This window comes from Megascapheus bottae, chromosome 28 (assembly GCF_031878675.1).
Source record: "Megascapheus bottae isolate mThoBot1 chromosome 28, mThoBot2.hap1, whole genome shotgun sequence".
NCBI classification, from domain to species: Eukaryota; Metazoa; Chordata; class Mammalia; order Rodentia; family Geomyidae; genus Megascapheus; species Megascapheus bottae.
The window spans coordinates 11,866,732-11,881,372 of NC_143536.1; the positions used below are offsets into that span (position 1 = coordinate 11,866,732).

Sequence of the window (14,641 nt, forward strand, 5' to 3'; positions counted from 1 at the left end):
TGTACAATTAGAGAATTTTAAGCCCAGAAGAGATTTTTTTTTTTTTAGCTATCATCCCTTCTCATTCACATAACCCTGAACTTTTTTGTTGAATTATAAAATTTTAGTTGTTTAGAGTAAAGGTACATTAAGACCATGTGGGTCAAATCCTCTCATTTCACAGATGAAGAAACTGAGGGGAAAAAAAAACCCCAAGGCCCCAAGTAGTGGGTGGTTTATTGAGCCATACAGTGTCAGCTGCATATCGAGGGTCATTTACCCTTCCTTCCAGTGATTCTTCAATATGCATGTGATGACAGAATCTCATGGGAGTGAAGGAGGCTCTGTGAAAGATGGAGAGAGTCCTGCTGTGGCTCAGTGACATTGGGTGGGAAGAGATTGAGACCTCTCAGGATCCAGTGCCTCTTTACCACAGGGCTATTATAACTGAAACAAACATCCTTTATCCGGGAGCACAGTGGACAAGGTACTTCATTCACAGGTAGGGGCATGTCTAGAAAACCTGTTTATCTTTCTTTCATGGCCAGAAAGTACAGGAGAGGAAGAGTCAAGTGAGGTCCTACTGTCCCCTTTGATGGCATGTCCAAAGACTTCCCCATGTGGCTCAAGGCTAGCTCTTCGTCACTTTGAGCCACAGCTCTACTTCTGGTTTTCTGATGGTCAGTTGGAGATAATCTCTCTTTCCTGCCTGAACTGACTTTGAACCACAGTGCTTAGCTCTCAGCCTCCTGAGTAGGTTTACAGGTGCCAGCCACTAGCACCATCAGAACATTCCTTATGTTTTTTTTCTCACTTATATTAATTATGAAGTATTAAATTCTGTATATTTATATCTGAAATTTTGATTAAGAAAAAAACCTCTTCATTCCATTGTATTTTCCTCGCCTCCTACCTGGTGGCTGTAAGGCGGAGGATGCGCCTACAATAGTATCTTTGTTGTTGTTGTTGTTGTTGTTGCTGGTTCTAGGATTTGAACTCAGGACCTGTGCACTGTCCCTGAGCCTCTTTTGCTCAAGCCTAGTGCTCTATCACTTGAGCCATAGGTCTTGGTAGTTTAGTAGAGATAAGATTCTCAGAGAAGCCGTGCCCAGTGGCTCATGCCTCTAATCCTAACTACTCAGGAGGCTGAGATCTGAGGATTACAGTTCAAAGCCAGCCCAGGCACTAAAGAATGTGAGACTCTTATTTCCAAGTAGTCACTAGAAAACAGCAAGTGGGGCCCGGCTCAGGGGGTAGGGGGGTAGCCTTGAGCTGAAGAACTCAGGGATAGCACCCGGGCCCAGAATACAAGCCCCATGACCCACAAGAAAACAAGTTTCTCAGAAAGACTTTTCTGTCTGGGCTGGCTTCAGTGATTCTCAGATTTCAGTCTCCTGAGTAGGATTGCAGAGCCACCAGCATTCAGCTAATAGTAACTATTGTGTGTGTGTGCGTGTGCGTGTGTGCTCAAGTGCGTGCCAGTGCTCAAGTGCGTGCCAGTTCTGGGGCTTGAACTCATGGCATGAGCACTGTCCTTGGGCTTTCTCAAGGCTAGAGTTCTACCACTTGAGCCACAACACCACTTCCAGCTTTCTCTATGTATGTGGTACCGAGGAATCGAACACGGTCTTTTGCATAGTAGGCAAGCACGCTACCGCTAGGCCAAACTCCCAGCCCAACAGTAACTTTTATACTCTTATTTTATTTTTATAGACCAAGATAAATTATATTATTATTAACATGGTAATAATATTTTCAAACTTATAATAAAGTTTGTCTATACTGTATAATTACGTAATATTCTGGACACACAAGTTTCGAGGCACACACCTGTTTTGTACCTCCCCAGTATTCTTGCCCATCCTTTAATTCTTCCAACTGCCCAGAGCTACAGATAACTGAAGCCCTCCATTTACAAGAAGAACCTGAGGCTTAACTTGTTAACCATAAAGCCGAGGCCTGATTCTAGCTAGCAATCGTACCGTGTGTTGTCCCTGGGTTAGCAGATGTTTTCCTGATAGAAAGTACTGGCTGAGAAGTGCTTTCATCCTACCTTCTCATCAAGCATGGGGGTCCAAGTGTCCTTTGTGTCCTCTGGACTCTCCTCCATCCCAGACTCTTAAAGCCTTGGTGTCCTCTCCATCCACAGTTTTATGGAAGGTGCCTCAAACTTAACCCACACAAAACCAAACTCTTCAGTCCACCCCAAACACAACATCCTTTCTGAGCCCTCTCTGCTGCCTGTTTGTTCAGTCTCTTCCTCCCTCAGGCTAACGAATGCTCTTGGCTTTGAATGCATGGAGCACTAAGGGTGTAGCTTGTGGAAGAGCTTGTGCAAGGCCCTGGGTTCTATCTTAAGTAGGGAAAAGAAGGAAGGAAGAAAGGAAGGAAAGAAGGGAGGGAGGGAGAAGAGTGAGAGAAGGAAGGAAGGAAAGAAGGGAGGGAGGAAGGAAGGAAGGAAGGACAAGAGGGAGGGAAGATAACTTGGCACCCACAGTTGACAGCTAGCAGTGTAGGTCAGCCTTCATTCTGCAGTAATAACTCTCCAGCTGGTCTCAGTGCCAAGTGGGGTTTGAACTCACACTTGCTTGGCTGATCATCAACTACTTGAGCCATAACTCCAACTCAGCTTTTTGTGGGTTATTTTGAAGATGGAGTCTTTTGGACTTTTCCACCAATGCTAGCTTTGAATCAGCCTCCTGAGTAGCTAGGATTACAGGCTTATTATTTTGATTGGATTTTCATATATTTGTATCCTTTGTCAGCTTGTGAGTTCAGTGAATACAGAGTCTTTACTCACCATTGTACCAGGCACATGGTAAGTAAGAACAAATATTTGTCAAATGAATTAATGAGTAATATCCCAGACATTAGTTCTGTTGCCTTCACTCATTCTTTGGCACTGAATATATAAATACACAAGTGGTGTAGGATTTTTTTCAGCCACTCCTCACCTATCTAGCCAAAATTATGTCAGATTCATAGCAGCAAAAAAAAAAAAAAAAAGGGAGTGTACTTATTATCTAGTACACACCCTGATGCTCTGATGAAATCAAGATGGGCAGATAACTCTAAATCCTGAATACTCTACTTTGTTTTTCTTGCCTTTCCCCACAGTGTAGATGGCAAGTCTAAATTTTATTTTAAATAGAAAATTAAGCTAGGGGGCTGGGTGTTTGGCCTAGTGGTAGAGTGCTTGCCTAGCATGCGCAAAGACCCGGGTTCCACTCCTCGGCACCATATACATAGAAAAAAGCCAGAAGTGGTGCTGAGGCTCAAGTGGCAGAGCTCTAGCCTTGAGAAAGTCCAACTGGCAATAGCCTGGTACCATCAAGCACAGGACTGGCAATAAATAAATAAAATAAAATTTTAAAAAGTTTCATAAAAAAAAAAAAAAGAAAAATTAAGCTAGGTGCTAGTGACTCATGCCTGTAATCCTAGCTACTCAGAAGGCTGAGATCTGAGGATCAAGGTTCAGAGCCAACCTGGACACAGAAAAAATCTGTGAGGCTCATCTCCTTCAATTAACCACCAGAAAGCAGGAAGTGGCGCTGTGGCTCAAGTGGTGGAGCCCTATCCTTGAGCTGAAGAGCTCAAGACAGCACCAAGACCTAGAGTTCAAGCCTCACGATCGAGAAAGAAAGGGGGAGTGGGGGAGAATTATTAAAATATGGTATACTGACTGCTTCTGTTTCCCCAGTATAACTGTGAATCTGAGAGAGACTGAAACCATTAAGCATGCCCTGTCTCTTCCTGCTTAGGTGACCTCTCAGACCTTCAGTGAGGATGGTTATTGTAGACAGTGGCTGCCTTTCTTTTGAATTACAAATCAAGTCATCTGAGTGCTTGGGAACAGGTCCTGCTGGTTGTTGTGTTTTTGTTAAGACTGTTCATTGGAGCCTAGTTTAATGACTCCTGGGTCACACCTTACCACTTTTTTTTTTTGAACTCAGGGTCTGGGCACTGTCTCTGAGCTCTTTTTGCTAAAGGCTAATGCTGTACTGCTTTGAGCCACAGCTACTTCTGATTTTCTGGTGTTTAATTGAAGTTTCATGGACTTTCTTTTCTTTCTTTCCTCTTTCTTTCTTTCTTTCTTTTTTTTTTTTTTTTGCCTAAGCACTGTCATTGGCCTTTATCAAGGCTAGAGCTCTACCACTTAAGCCACAGCAACACTTCCAGCTTTTTTTATGTATGTAGTGCTGAGGTACTGAACCCCTGTCTTTGTGCATGCTAGGCAAGTACTCTACCACTAGGCAAAACTCCCAGCCCTCTTTTTTCTTTTCCTTTTCCTTTTTTTTTTTTTTGCCAGTCCTAGGGCTTAAACTTAGGGCCTGCACACTGCCCCTGAGCTCAAGGCTAGCACTCTACCACTTGAGCCACAGTGCCACTTCCAGCCTTTTCTATTTATGTGGTACTGTGTAATGGAGCCTAGGGATTCATGTATGCTAGGCAAGAACTCTACCTCTAAGCCACATTCCTAACCCCTCACAGACTTTCTTGCCTGGACTATCTTTGAATGGCGGTCCTCAGAACTCAGGCTCCTTAATAGCAAGGATTACTGGCATGAGCCACCAGCGTGTGGCCATCTAGCCCTGACCATTCTTTTTTTTTTTTTGGTCGGTCATGGGGCTTGACCTCTGGGCACTGTCCCTGAGCTCTTCAGCTCAAGGCTACTGCTCTACCACTTGGGCCACAGTACCACTTTTGGTTTTCTGATGGTTAATTGGAGAGAAGAGTCTCACAGACTTCAGTACCTGGGCTGGCTTTGAACCTCAGTCCTCAGATCTCAGTTTCCTGGGTAGCTAGGATTACAGGTGTGAGCCACTAGCACCTGGCTTCACCACTTTTTTTTTTTAAAGAAGTTGTTTTTTTATGTTTCAAAAGTGTATGATGTGAGGTGTTGTTGATGGACAAGATCTGACAGGTGATAAAGATGTATTAGGATAAAACCATGAGAAATTCTAGCAACTGGCAAAGACTGGAGTGATTTTTCTTAGAATTGTCTAGTCCTGTGACTCCTAAACCTCATTCTGTAAAAGAATTGCCTGGACAGCATTTTAGAATGGGACAGAGATTTGGTGTGGCACACACACACACACACACACACACACACACACAACACGCACGCACGCACACATTTTCTCTGTTTCTCTATCTCTCTGAAAGATCAAATACACTTGTCTTAGTTTTCATGGGATATTTGGTCCAGGATGCTGAAGAAGCTCAAGTCCCTGTGTAAAATGGCATAGTATTTGCATATAATGCACATATCCTTCCATATTGTCTCTAGATTACTTCAAATATCTACAGTGTACATAGTTGTGAGTTATATTGCTGAGAGGCTGAGGACATGGAAAGAATGTCTTCACATGCTCAGCAGAGACCCTTTTTTCTGATTTGTTTTTTTCAATTTGTAGCTGGTTTCATTGGAGGTGGTGTGGATCCTACAGGAACAAAGGCTTGGACATACTCTCCTAGGGAAGATGAGAGCTATGAAACAAGCATGTAAAGAACAGAAAAAGAGCAGTGGAGATGGTGGGAGGTTTTGGGAGGAAATAGTGGCAAGGAGGTAACCTTGCCATAATACTCTGCAATAGCAAGTATTAGAGGAAGAGGGTTCCAGGCAGGAAATAGTGTTATGGTGTTCTCAGAATTAAAAGCAAACCAAGGCTGGGCACCTGAGGCTCATGCATGCCTCTGTAATCCTAGCTACTCAGGAGGCTGGGATCTGAGGATCGAGGTTTGAAGCCAGTCCAAGCAAAAAACTCGGTGAGACTCTTACCTCCAATTAACTATCCCCAAAGGGCCAGAAATAGAGCCGTTACTCAAGTGGTAGAACACCAGCCTTGATACAGATGCTCAGGGACAGCACCCAGGCCCTGAGTTCAAGCCCTCAGATTGACTCACATCCAAAAAAAAAATAGATGAATGTGGCTGTGGACCACAGTGACTAAAAAAGAGCTGGGTGCCATGGAAAATGAGAAATGGTTTTGTTATGTGGGCTTTCCTTCTGGCTCTTTGAGTTCTATGTGGTAGCCTGAACCCTTCCTTGATTATAAGCAGCACTATACATGAATATCTAAGAATGTCAGCAGAGCTGAAACATGTTTTGTTTTGGGGTGGGGGCAATGAAAACATGATAGAGAGGAATGGTAGGCAAATGCAGTCATAACATTCAATGTACATATGTCAAAATAGAAATAGGTAACTTGAGGGGATGAGTGAATTGAAGCTCCTCTGCACAGCTACCTAAAGGTTGGGAGATTAAGGATAAGCCTTGGGACTTCTGCCAGTGTGGGATGTGATCAGGTGTCCAGCTTCCTCTTGCGTAGAATGGCTTGTGTTAAGGGTCCTTTTTACTGAGGTTGGTAGTGAACTAACATTTGCAAAGCTCTTTAGCTTGGCATACAGTATAACACAGTGTAAATATTAGAACCGATGTACATGATGATTAGACATCCAAGATGGCACAGCTGGCCTACAGAGCATCCAGGACAAGAAGCCAAGGCGAGCCTCTTGGTTTAGAGTGTGTTGTGCCTTGCCGAGCTGCCTCTTTAATTATCCTTGAATTTTTTCTTTTTAATTTATGTAAACTCCTGATCAAGTGTTGGGCCATCTTGGTACATGGTGAGTTGTACATATTGTAACATGTGTGGCACTGAACATGAGAAATTGCTGGTTTTCCCATGTAACCCAGAATTCCAGATTCTTTGGGCTATCCATAAGCCAATGCCATTCTAGACAAAACATGGGGCGGGGCTGGTAGAGGGAGGAGGTGCTAGAAGGGAGATTTTTTTCATATATTTTTATTGTAATTAATAGAAGGGTTACTTTATATTCACCAGATAAAAGGCGCATTACTTCACAAACATTGATACCCTTTCTCATGTTTTGGTTGGAAGAGAGATGTTTTATGAGTAGTTTGTTTTTTTTTTCCTAGTTGTAGGGCTTGAACTCAGGGCTTGAGCACTGTCCTTGGACTTTTCTCGAGGCTAGAGCTCTACCCTTGAGCCACAGCACCACTTCCAGCTTTTTTCTATGTATGTGGTGCCGAGTAATCAAACCTGGGTCTTCGTGCATGCTAGGCAAGCACTCTACCACTAGGCCAAACTCACGGCCCTATGAGTAGTTTTTAAATATTAAAATACATACCTTCCAAAATATAGCCACGCTGGTGTCATCTACAAGTTTAGTAGCCCAGAGTGGGAACATTCACTCTTCAACAAGAGATGGTGTTGAGAGTCTTGACACTGGAAGTCACAAGTCACTGAGCGCCCAGGAAGGACAGAGAGCAGGCGTACAGCTTTCCTGGACTGTCAGGTCCTAGTGCTACGTCTTGAAGAAGTGTTTGAAGTGCTTCTCTCTGTCAATTTCAACTAGGCTAATTTTTTTTTAATGCTCTTTGTACTGTGCCTTTCTCATGAACCTCTGTGAGTTTAATGCTTACAAGATGTGGGGGAGCCCATCAGCCTCGGTTCCCCCCCTCACAAGTCTGAAAAGCAGATTTTTTTTTTCTTTTTTACGAGTACCAGATTGCACCTGCAAGGATTTGTCCTTTTATGAAATGGGACCTGAGACCATTTGCAAATGCATCCTATAAGGAAAGAGTTTCAGAAAGAGGTGAAGAAACAGGCCAGCCCAGCCCTTCTCCCTTGGGAGGGCTCCCTGTTTTGTTGCACCTCTATCTCAGACAGCGTGGGACTGTTCCTCATTACCAGGGAATGTGAGTCACTCCCAGATTTGTGTGATTGGGATTCCAAAGCATTGCTGTATCCGATGGTCTTATTAAATCCAAGTGTCAGTGCAGCCTTTCAGACTGTAGGGGAGAGCTCAGTTACAGCTGGTGACCTGGTTCTAGTTACCACACAGAGACGCTGGCAAGAGCAGTGACCCCCTCCAAGTACCCAGAATTCAACACGCATGGCTGTTAGCAACTCTTCCAAGATTTGGGGGTTTCCTGGTTCACTTCATGGGCTCTAATACATTTCAGCTCCTTGTTTATATCTTCATTGAGATGTGTGTACTTTGGGGGGGAAAGTCCTGGTGCCTTGATGAGCTAGTGCCAAGATTGTCTGGCATTTACACAGGGTACCTCGTTCTGATTCGCTCAGCCTGAGCACTGTGAACTGCACAGAACCCACGCTCTAGCGAGGCATTATCCATTTCCAACTTATTCCAAACAAAGCAACCAAAACATCAACTAGAAAGGGTGGGAGACTCTAAATGTGGCCAGAAAATTTGTATGCTCTGTCTTTTCTTTCTCCTAGAGTGTTTCACAGCCAATGGTGCAGATTATAGGGGAACGCAGAACTGGACGGCTCTGCAAGGCGGGAAGCCATGTCTGTTCTGGAACGAGACTTTCCAGCATCCGTACAACACTCTGAAATACCCCAATGGGGAGGGCGGCCTGGGAGAGCATAACTATTGCAGGTAAGATGGAGTTACGACACTACCTCCTGCCCCACTCACAACTAGGGAAAGCTTTCTGATCAACTCAGAAAGCCTTACTTATCAAGTGTGTGTGTGTGTGTGTGTGTGTGTGTGTGTGTACATGTGTGTGTACGTGTGTGTATGTGCCAATCCTGGAGCTTGAACTCAGAGACTGGGTGCTGTCATTGAGCTTTTCTGTTCAAAGTTAGCACTCTACCATTTAAGCCACAGCTGCACTTCTGGCTTTTTTAGTGGTTCACTGGAGATAAGACTTTTACAGACTTTACTACCCAGGCTTGCTTTGAACTACAATCCTCAGAACTCAACTTCCTGAGTAACTAAGATTATAGTTGTGTGCCAGCAACACCCGGCTAAGGATGTTTTTTTTGTTTGTTTGTTTTATTTTGTTTTGAGGGATTTTTTTTTTTTTTTTTTTGGTCGGTCATGGGCTTGAACTCTGGGCCTGGGCACTCTTTGAGCTCTTTAGCTCAAGGTCACCACCCTACCCCTTGAGCCACTGTGCAACTTCTGATTTTCTATTGGTTAATTGGAGATAAGAATTTCACAGACTTTAGTGCCCAGGCTGACTTTGAACTGAGATCCTCAGATCTCAGCCTCCAGAGTAGCTAGGATTACAGGCGTGAGTCACTGCGCCTGACTTGGGGGTGGGATTTGAATGAAGGCCTTGCTATGTTGCCTAAGCGGACTTGAAATCCTAAGTTCAAGCAGTCTTCCTGCGTCAGCCTCCCAGCTGGGATCACAGGAACTCTTAACTCTCCAGTCTGTGTATATTCAATAGCTTCTTTAGGGAGATGATGCCTTTGATCAGATTTTCAGTTGTCTGTGACTGAACATATGAATCACTGGTATGTAGGAATGAGAAGAGGAGTCTAAGCACCTTTGATGATGCCTTTTAGCTACTTACTCCCAAGATTCTCATAACATGATTCATGGTTACTCAGTGTGTCAAATTTAGTCATTATTAGAACAGGTGCAAATGCAGCCTCTTGAGCCATTGGGACAGGAAAAAATGATGGCTGAGCTCCATACTCTGTCCTGCTTCCAGTGGTATGTGGACATCTCAACTGAGTGGTACTGTTGACCCAGCTAAGCCAACACACAGAGTCCCATATGATATAGGCTCCTCACTTGTCTTCTGCCTTCCATGTACCTTTGCTAACACTCCAGGGTCCTCATGGCAACCGTGAGGTCGCCAGGCTGCAGGCTGTGTTCTCTCCTTGTACCTTCAGTTTCCTCCATCACCTGTTCTACCTTGTATAGACTGACCAGCCCTCTGCCCCCTGTTTGTTTTTGTCCTATTGAAAAAGCATCAAAAGCTTGTTCTTCAGATATGTTTTCAAGTGCTGCAGATGTTTGTTGTTGAAGTAGTACGGCTCTCATTTTTCTTCTCTCCTCCAAGGCCTCCCTGAGTCTCCCCACTGTGTATGAGCTGCTTCCCATTTTGTTCTTTTGAATTTTCCTGTTCAAGTTACATATGCTCGTTAAACAACTTTTTCATTTTGTTTTCAAAGTTGTACATGTTGATTTAATTTTTCCCATAAACAAAAAAAATTAATACCACTCTATTTCTGGTATATTACCTTCTCCTATATTTTCTGTTCATAGGAATAGTTGGGTTGAGTTAGGAAGATGGTTGAGGCTCAGCGAAGAATGTATTTGTTTTCATAGTTACTTGGCCTCTTGTTCTGGCATATTTCTTTTCTCGTTTGTGTTGCAGGGCTGGGGAAGCCTCTACCACTGAGCTGAGCCCCAGCCCCTAAAGTGCCTTCTGATAGGAGGTTGCTGGGTATTCCATATTTTCGTGCGTTCTCAAGCCTTCTCAAAAAGCTGTTTTTAAGTCTGACTTTAAGGTATATTGTTAATTTCCAGTGAGGCTGAATTTATATGAAGAATATCCCTCTCCCCCACCCAAGTAGAATAACTCCATGTCTAAGAACATCTTTCTCCTGACCTTTTGATTCAAAGGAGTGTCCCATACCTGAATGGCCATTTATTCTTCAAAATGAGAGGCTGAAATTGGTGATGATCACATCAGAGCCCATGCCTTTTGTTTCAGGGTTGCAGTGAAGTAAGGGTGAGTTTGCTGGGTGTTTTATTAAGCTACCCTGATGCTTTTCAGAATGGCTTTGACATTGATAATAAACAGTTGTTTTTCTAAGGGCTTTACCCAATACGACATCAAAGCTGACCAGTGAATAGAGGGAGGAAAATGACAGTGAAATACTGTCTAAAGAAGGGCTTTTATAAAGTTCTCCTACTTTGATTTCTCAGCTGACACCCGACACCGTGTTTGTCTTTCTCCTCTCAGCCTCATCACATCTGAGATGTCTGGGAGCTGGCGAGTGATGGGAACACATTTCCCTGGGATGGGCTGAGACTGGGGAAGAGCAGGGCTGGCACTAGCACCTGCCTTTGGGCACAAGAAATAAAAGGACCCTTTGTGCCTCCAGGAAACTTATCTTTTAGCCCACACAATAGTCTTATCCGCTCAGGCCCAATAGGGGTTATGGGGTCTTTATGCCCTGTTTCCGGCCTAGCTGGAGTGTCAGGTTTCTAGCATTCTGAGTACAAGTGAAGGGGCTTGGAAAATAGTAAAGAGGGGGGAAGGCTTTCCTGTGTGGCCAGCAACCCCCACACATGTGCATCCCCATTTGTCAGTACTCTTCAGCAGTGCCACCATTTACTGTCATGACACCTCAGAGTCCAAACTCCAAGCTGTTCTTATGAAGGGATGAGGAAGCAATTATTTTGAAAATATCATTGCCATATCAGAAGTGAGTGCCAGCGTGACAGGGGTCTGAGCTTTGAGGAAGGAATCAGACCCAGTTCTATGGAACAGGAATGGGCCAGTCCCATCCTGGTGGAAGCTGAGCAGAGGAGTCTATACCATGTGGACTTTACTGGTTAAAAAACAAAAATGCACACTTGAATGCCTTTTGTGGAGGAAATGAAGAAAGAAGAAAATGAACAAGAAGAAAAACTTAAATCAAGCCCAGACTCAGATTTTGTAGGTCAGATCTGGCTGCTCACCCCAGAAAGCCAATTGAAGGACAAGTCATGGTGAAGGCAGGAGAGGAGATTTATGACCATGCACAGGCGGCACAGTTCTCTTCTCCACCATATTCCTCCTTATTCCCCAGCAGAGGAGGAATTGGGGGCAAGAGGAGAGGCATGCAGAATTGCTAGCACACCTGGTACGCAGGCAGGGGTGTTCCTTCTGGTGGTCTTGAAGTTCTTCCATGACAGGGTTTATTACAGCTTGGATCATGGGCACCTGGCAGCTATTCCTGGGTTCCCAGACAGTGGCGGATTCACTGCCTGAGAGAATAGCTCAGGGTGGAAAGTAGAGGCTGGATTGCCTCTACTTCAAAGGTTAATTGGAGATAAGAATCTCACGGGGACTTTTCTGCCCAGGCTGGCTTAGAACTGGGATCCTCAGATTTCAGCCTTCTGAGTAGCTAGGTTTACAGGCATGAACCAACAGTGCCAGTTAAGTACTTTTAAGAACCTAGTGGGAGCTGGGAATGTGGCTTAGTGGTAGAGTACTTGCCTAGCATGCATAAAGCCCTGGACTGTGCTCAAGTGATAGAGTGCTACTCTTGAGCAAAAAAAAGCTTAGGGACAGTGCCTAGGTCCTGAGTTCAAGCCCCAGGACTGGCAAGGAAAAAAAAAAAAGTCTAGTGTATGTTCTTCCTGCATATATCTCACAGCTTCCTCAGTGCTGGGATTATAGGCATAGATTGTATTTATTTAAATAATCCTTTATTGTTGCATATTTTCTACTTCTAATTACTTTTATCATAAAAATGTTTTTTAATATCTGTGTAAGTAAAATATTCCTTAAAGTTCTCAAGAAGAATTTGCCAAATAAAAATTTTGCATCTTTTGGGCTGGAGCAAAAAAAGCTTTTTTTTTTTTTTTTTTTGACACCGATTCCCATATTGCCATTCAAATGTTGGAGTCAGTGGATATACCCAGAGCAGTGTTGAGGGCACCTGTGCTCACTCAGCTCTTGGAATATTCAGATTCAAGGTCAAAGTAGCAGCCTATAGAGCAAGCAGAACCCTAAGTTCAAATCCCAGTACCACAAACAAACAACAGCACAACTTGAACACCAAGTTGACTCGAAACAAGTACAGTGTTGATTGTGTCATATTTCCCAACAGGAACCCGGATGGAGATGTGAGCCCCTGGTGCTATGTGGCAGAGCATGAAGACGGTGTCTACTGGAAGTACTGCGAGATTCCTGCCTGCCAGAGTAAGACCATTGCACCCCTGTGGTTTACAGGTCCCGAGCTCCAGTGACAGAGATCATGTAGCTCAGGCCAGTGTGTTTCCTAAGGAGGTACAAAGTCAGGCATCCTGGGCTGAGGTGTTGGAGGAATGGAACCACTTGCATGGTGTGTTTCCCAGGTGGCGAGCCCAGCTTCAGTCAGCTGCTGGAAGAAAGAGAGGATAGCAACTCAGTAGCAAGGTACAGGGGAAAAAGGGTATTTTGCACTTTCCGAAATGGATTTTTTTTTTTTTTTTGTCTTGAGCTCTGGGCCTGAGCACTGTCCTTGGGTTTTTCCAAAGGCTAGAGCTCTACCACTTGAGCCTCAGCACTACTTCCAGCTTTTTCTGTATATGTGGTACCGAAGAATTGAACCAGGTCTTTGTGCATGCTAGGCAAGCACTCTACCACTAGGCCAAACTCCCAGCCTGAAATTAATTGTTTGGAATGAGGTATTTGTTGTTGTTGTTGTTAAAAAAAAAAAAACACCTTAAGTGGCCAAAACTAAGATATAATACTTGTTATTACTTAGTTTTATTCAGTTATAGTCCCCTGAAAACTGATACTTAGTAAATAACTTGATAAATATCATATGCAGTCTAGATAGTTCTTTTCCCACATTAGTATAAAGTATTCTGTTTTCTAAGATAATAATTCACAGTCTAGTTTTTTCAGTCTCATTGATTAAAAGGCTTGTTTCCTTGTTGTTTTACTCACTTGGTTATATGCAAAATAAAAAGGACACCCTAGTCCCAAGGGAGTAGGGAGTAGAAAGTATAGCGGTGGGGGAAGAGTGGCACTGTGGCTCAAGGGGTAGGGCGGTAGCCTTGAGCTGAAGAGCTCAGGGACGACGCCCACCCCCACAGTTCAAATCCCACTCCCGACCCCCCCCCCACACACACACAAAGTGTAGGAGGAGTTCTTTTGTTGGTGGTGGCGGTCAAAGGGCTTGGGGCCTGGGCCCTGTCTCTGAGCTCTTCAGCTAACACTCTACCACTTTGAACCACAGTGCCACTTCCCATTTTCTGGTGGTTAAATGAGATAAGAGTCTCATGGACTTTCCTGCCCAGGCTGGCTTCAAACTGTCATTCTCATGGAGTAACTGGCATTATAGGTGTGAGCATCCAGTACCTAGCTAGAAGATATTTTTAAATATGCCAGAGGAACAGAGAGTTTCAGTTCCCACACCTAAGCAAAGGAGCATTCACTTATAACCTTTCCCACAAACCACTCTTCATCTGGCTCCCCCTTCTCCTCCTCAGGACAGAGGTGACATAGAGTTCTGGGATTCCTCTCCCCAGGCCTGCAGCTGCAGTGAACTCTAGTGCTTTAAAGGGAAAGGAAGGGCCCAGCACTATAGGAGCATCTTGTAGCTTCTACCTTGAGCCTCGCCACTGCCTGGCAGGCAGCTTTGCTGTGCTTCTAGCCTGAGCGGGCTATTATCCTGTGCCTACGTTGAGAAAGCAGTAAATAAGAGTGAGCTGTTGCTCAAGCTGCTTAATCAGATTTTCAAAATGAAAAAAAAAACCCATTTGGCTCTAGTTGTGTGAAGAGGAAAGGGGCAGAGGAGAGGAAAGCAGGTTTTGCTCGGTCCATTTGCTCTACACAAAGATGGTCTTTTCCTACCAAACTGTGCCATTCTCTCAGGAATGATAAAGAGGAGATTGCAATCTGGGCACTTTAATTTGCAAAGATAATTTTCAACTACACTTCTAAAATACATCCTGGGCCAGCAGGAGCTGCTTCATATGGTCATTGACAGTCAGCTACAGAAGGGAGAGCCATAGCAAAACAATACGAACATCTCATACGACCCTATGAACACCCCATACAGCACAAGAACTGCCAGATACTCCTCACCATTTCAAAAGAGGAAAATTGAACATGGTCTTCATTTTTCTGGTCCTTATCTAACTCTCAAGTGGTCTGGGGATGGAG

At 44.1% G+C, this 14,641-nt stretch overlaps 1 protein-coding gene across 1 annotated transcript in view; it reads left to right on the top strand.

The window, feature by feature from the left end:
* Positions 1 to 8,221: 8,221 nt before the first annotated feature.
* Positions 8,222 to 14,641, top strand: part of Kremen1 (kringle containing transmembrane protein 1) — a 39,386-nt gene continuing 32,966 nt past the window's right edge. Inside the window, exons 1-2 of the mRNA XM_090320401.1 lie at positions 8,222 to 8,409; positions 12,597 to 12,688. Coding sequence (XP_090176527.1) covers positions 8,222 to 8,409; positions 12,597 to 12,688 — 280 coding nt within the window. The remainder of the gene's footprint in view (positions 8,410 to 12,596; positions 12,689 to 14,641) is intronic.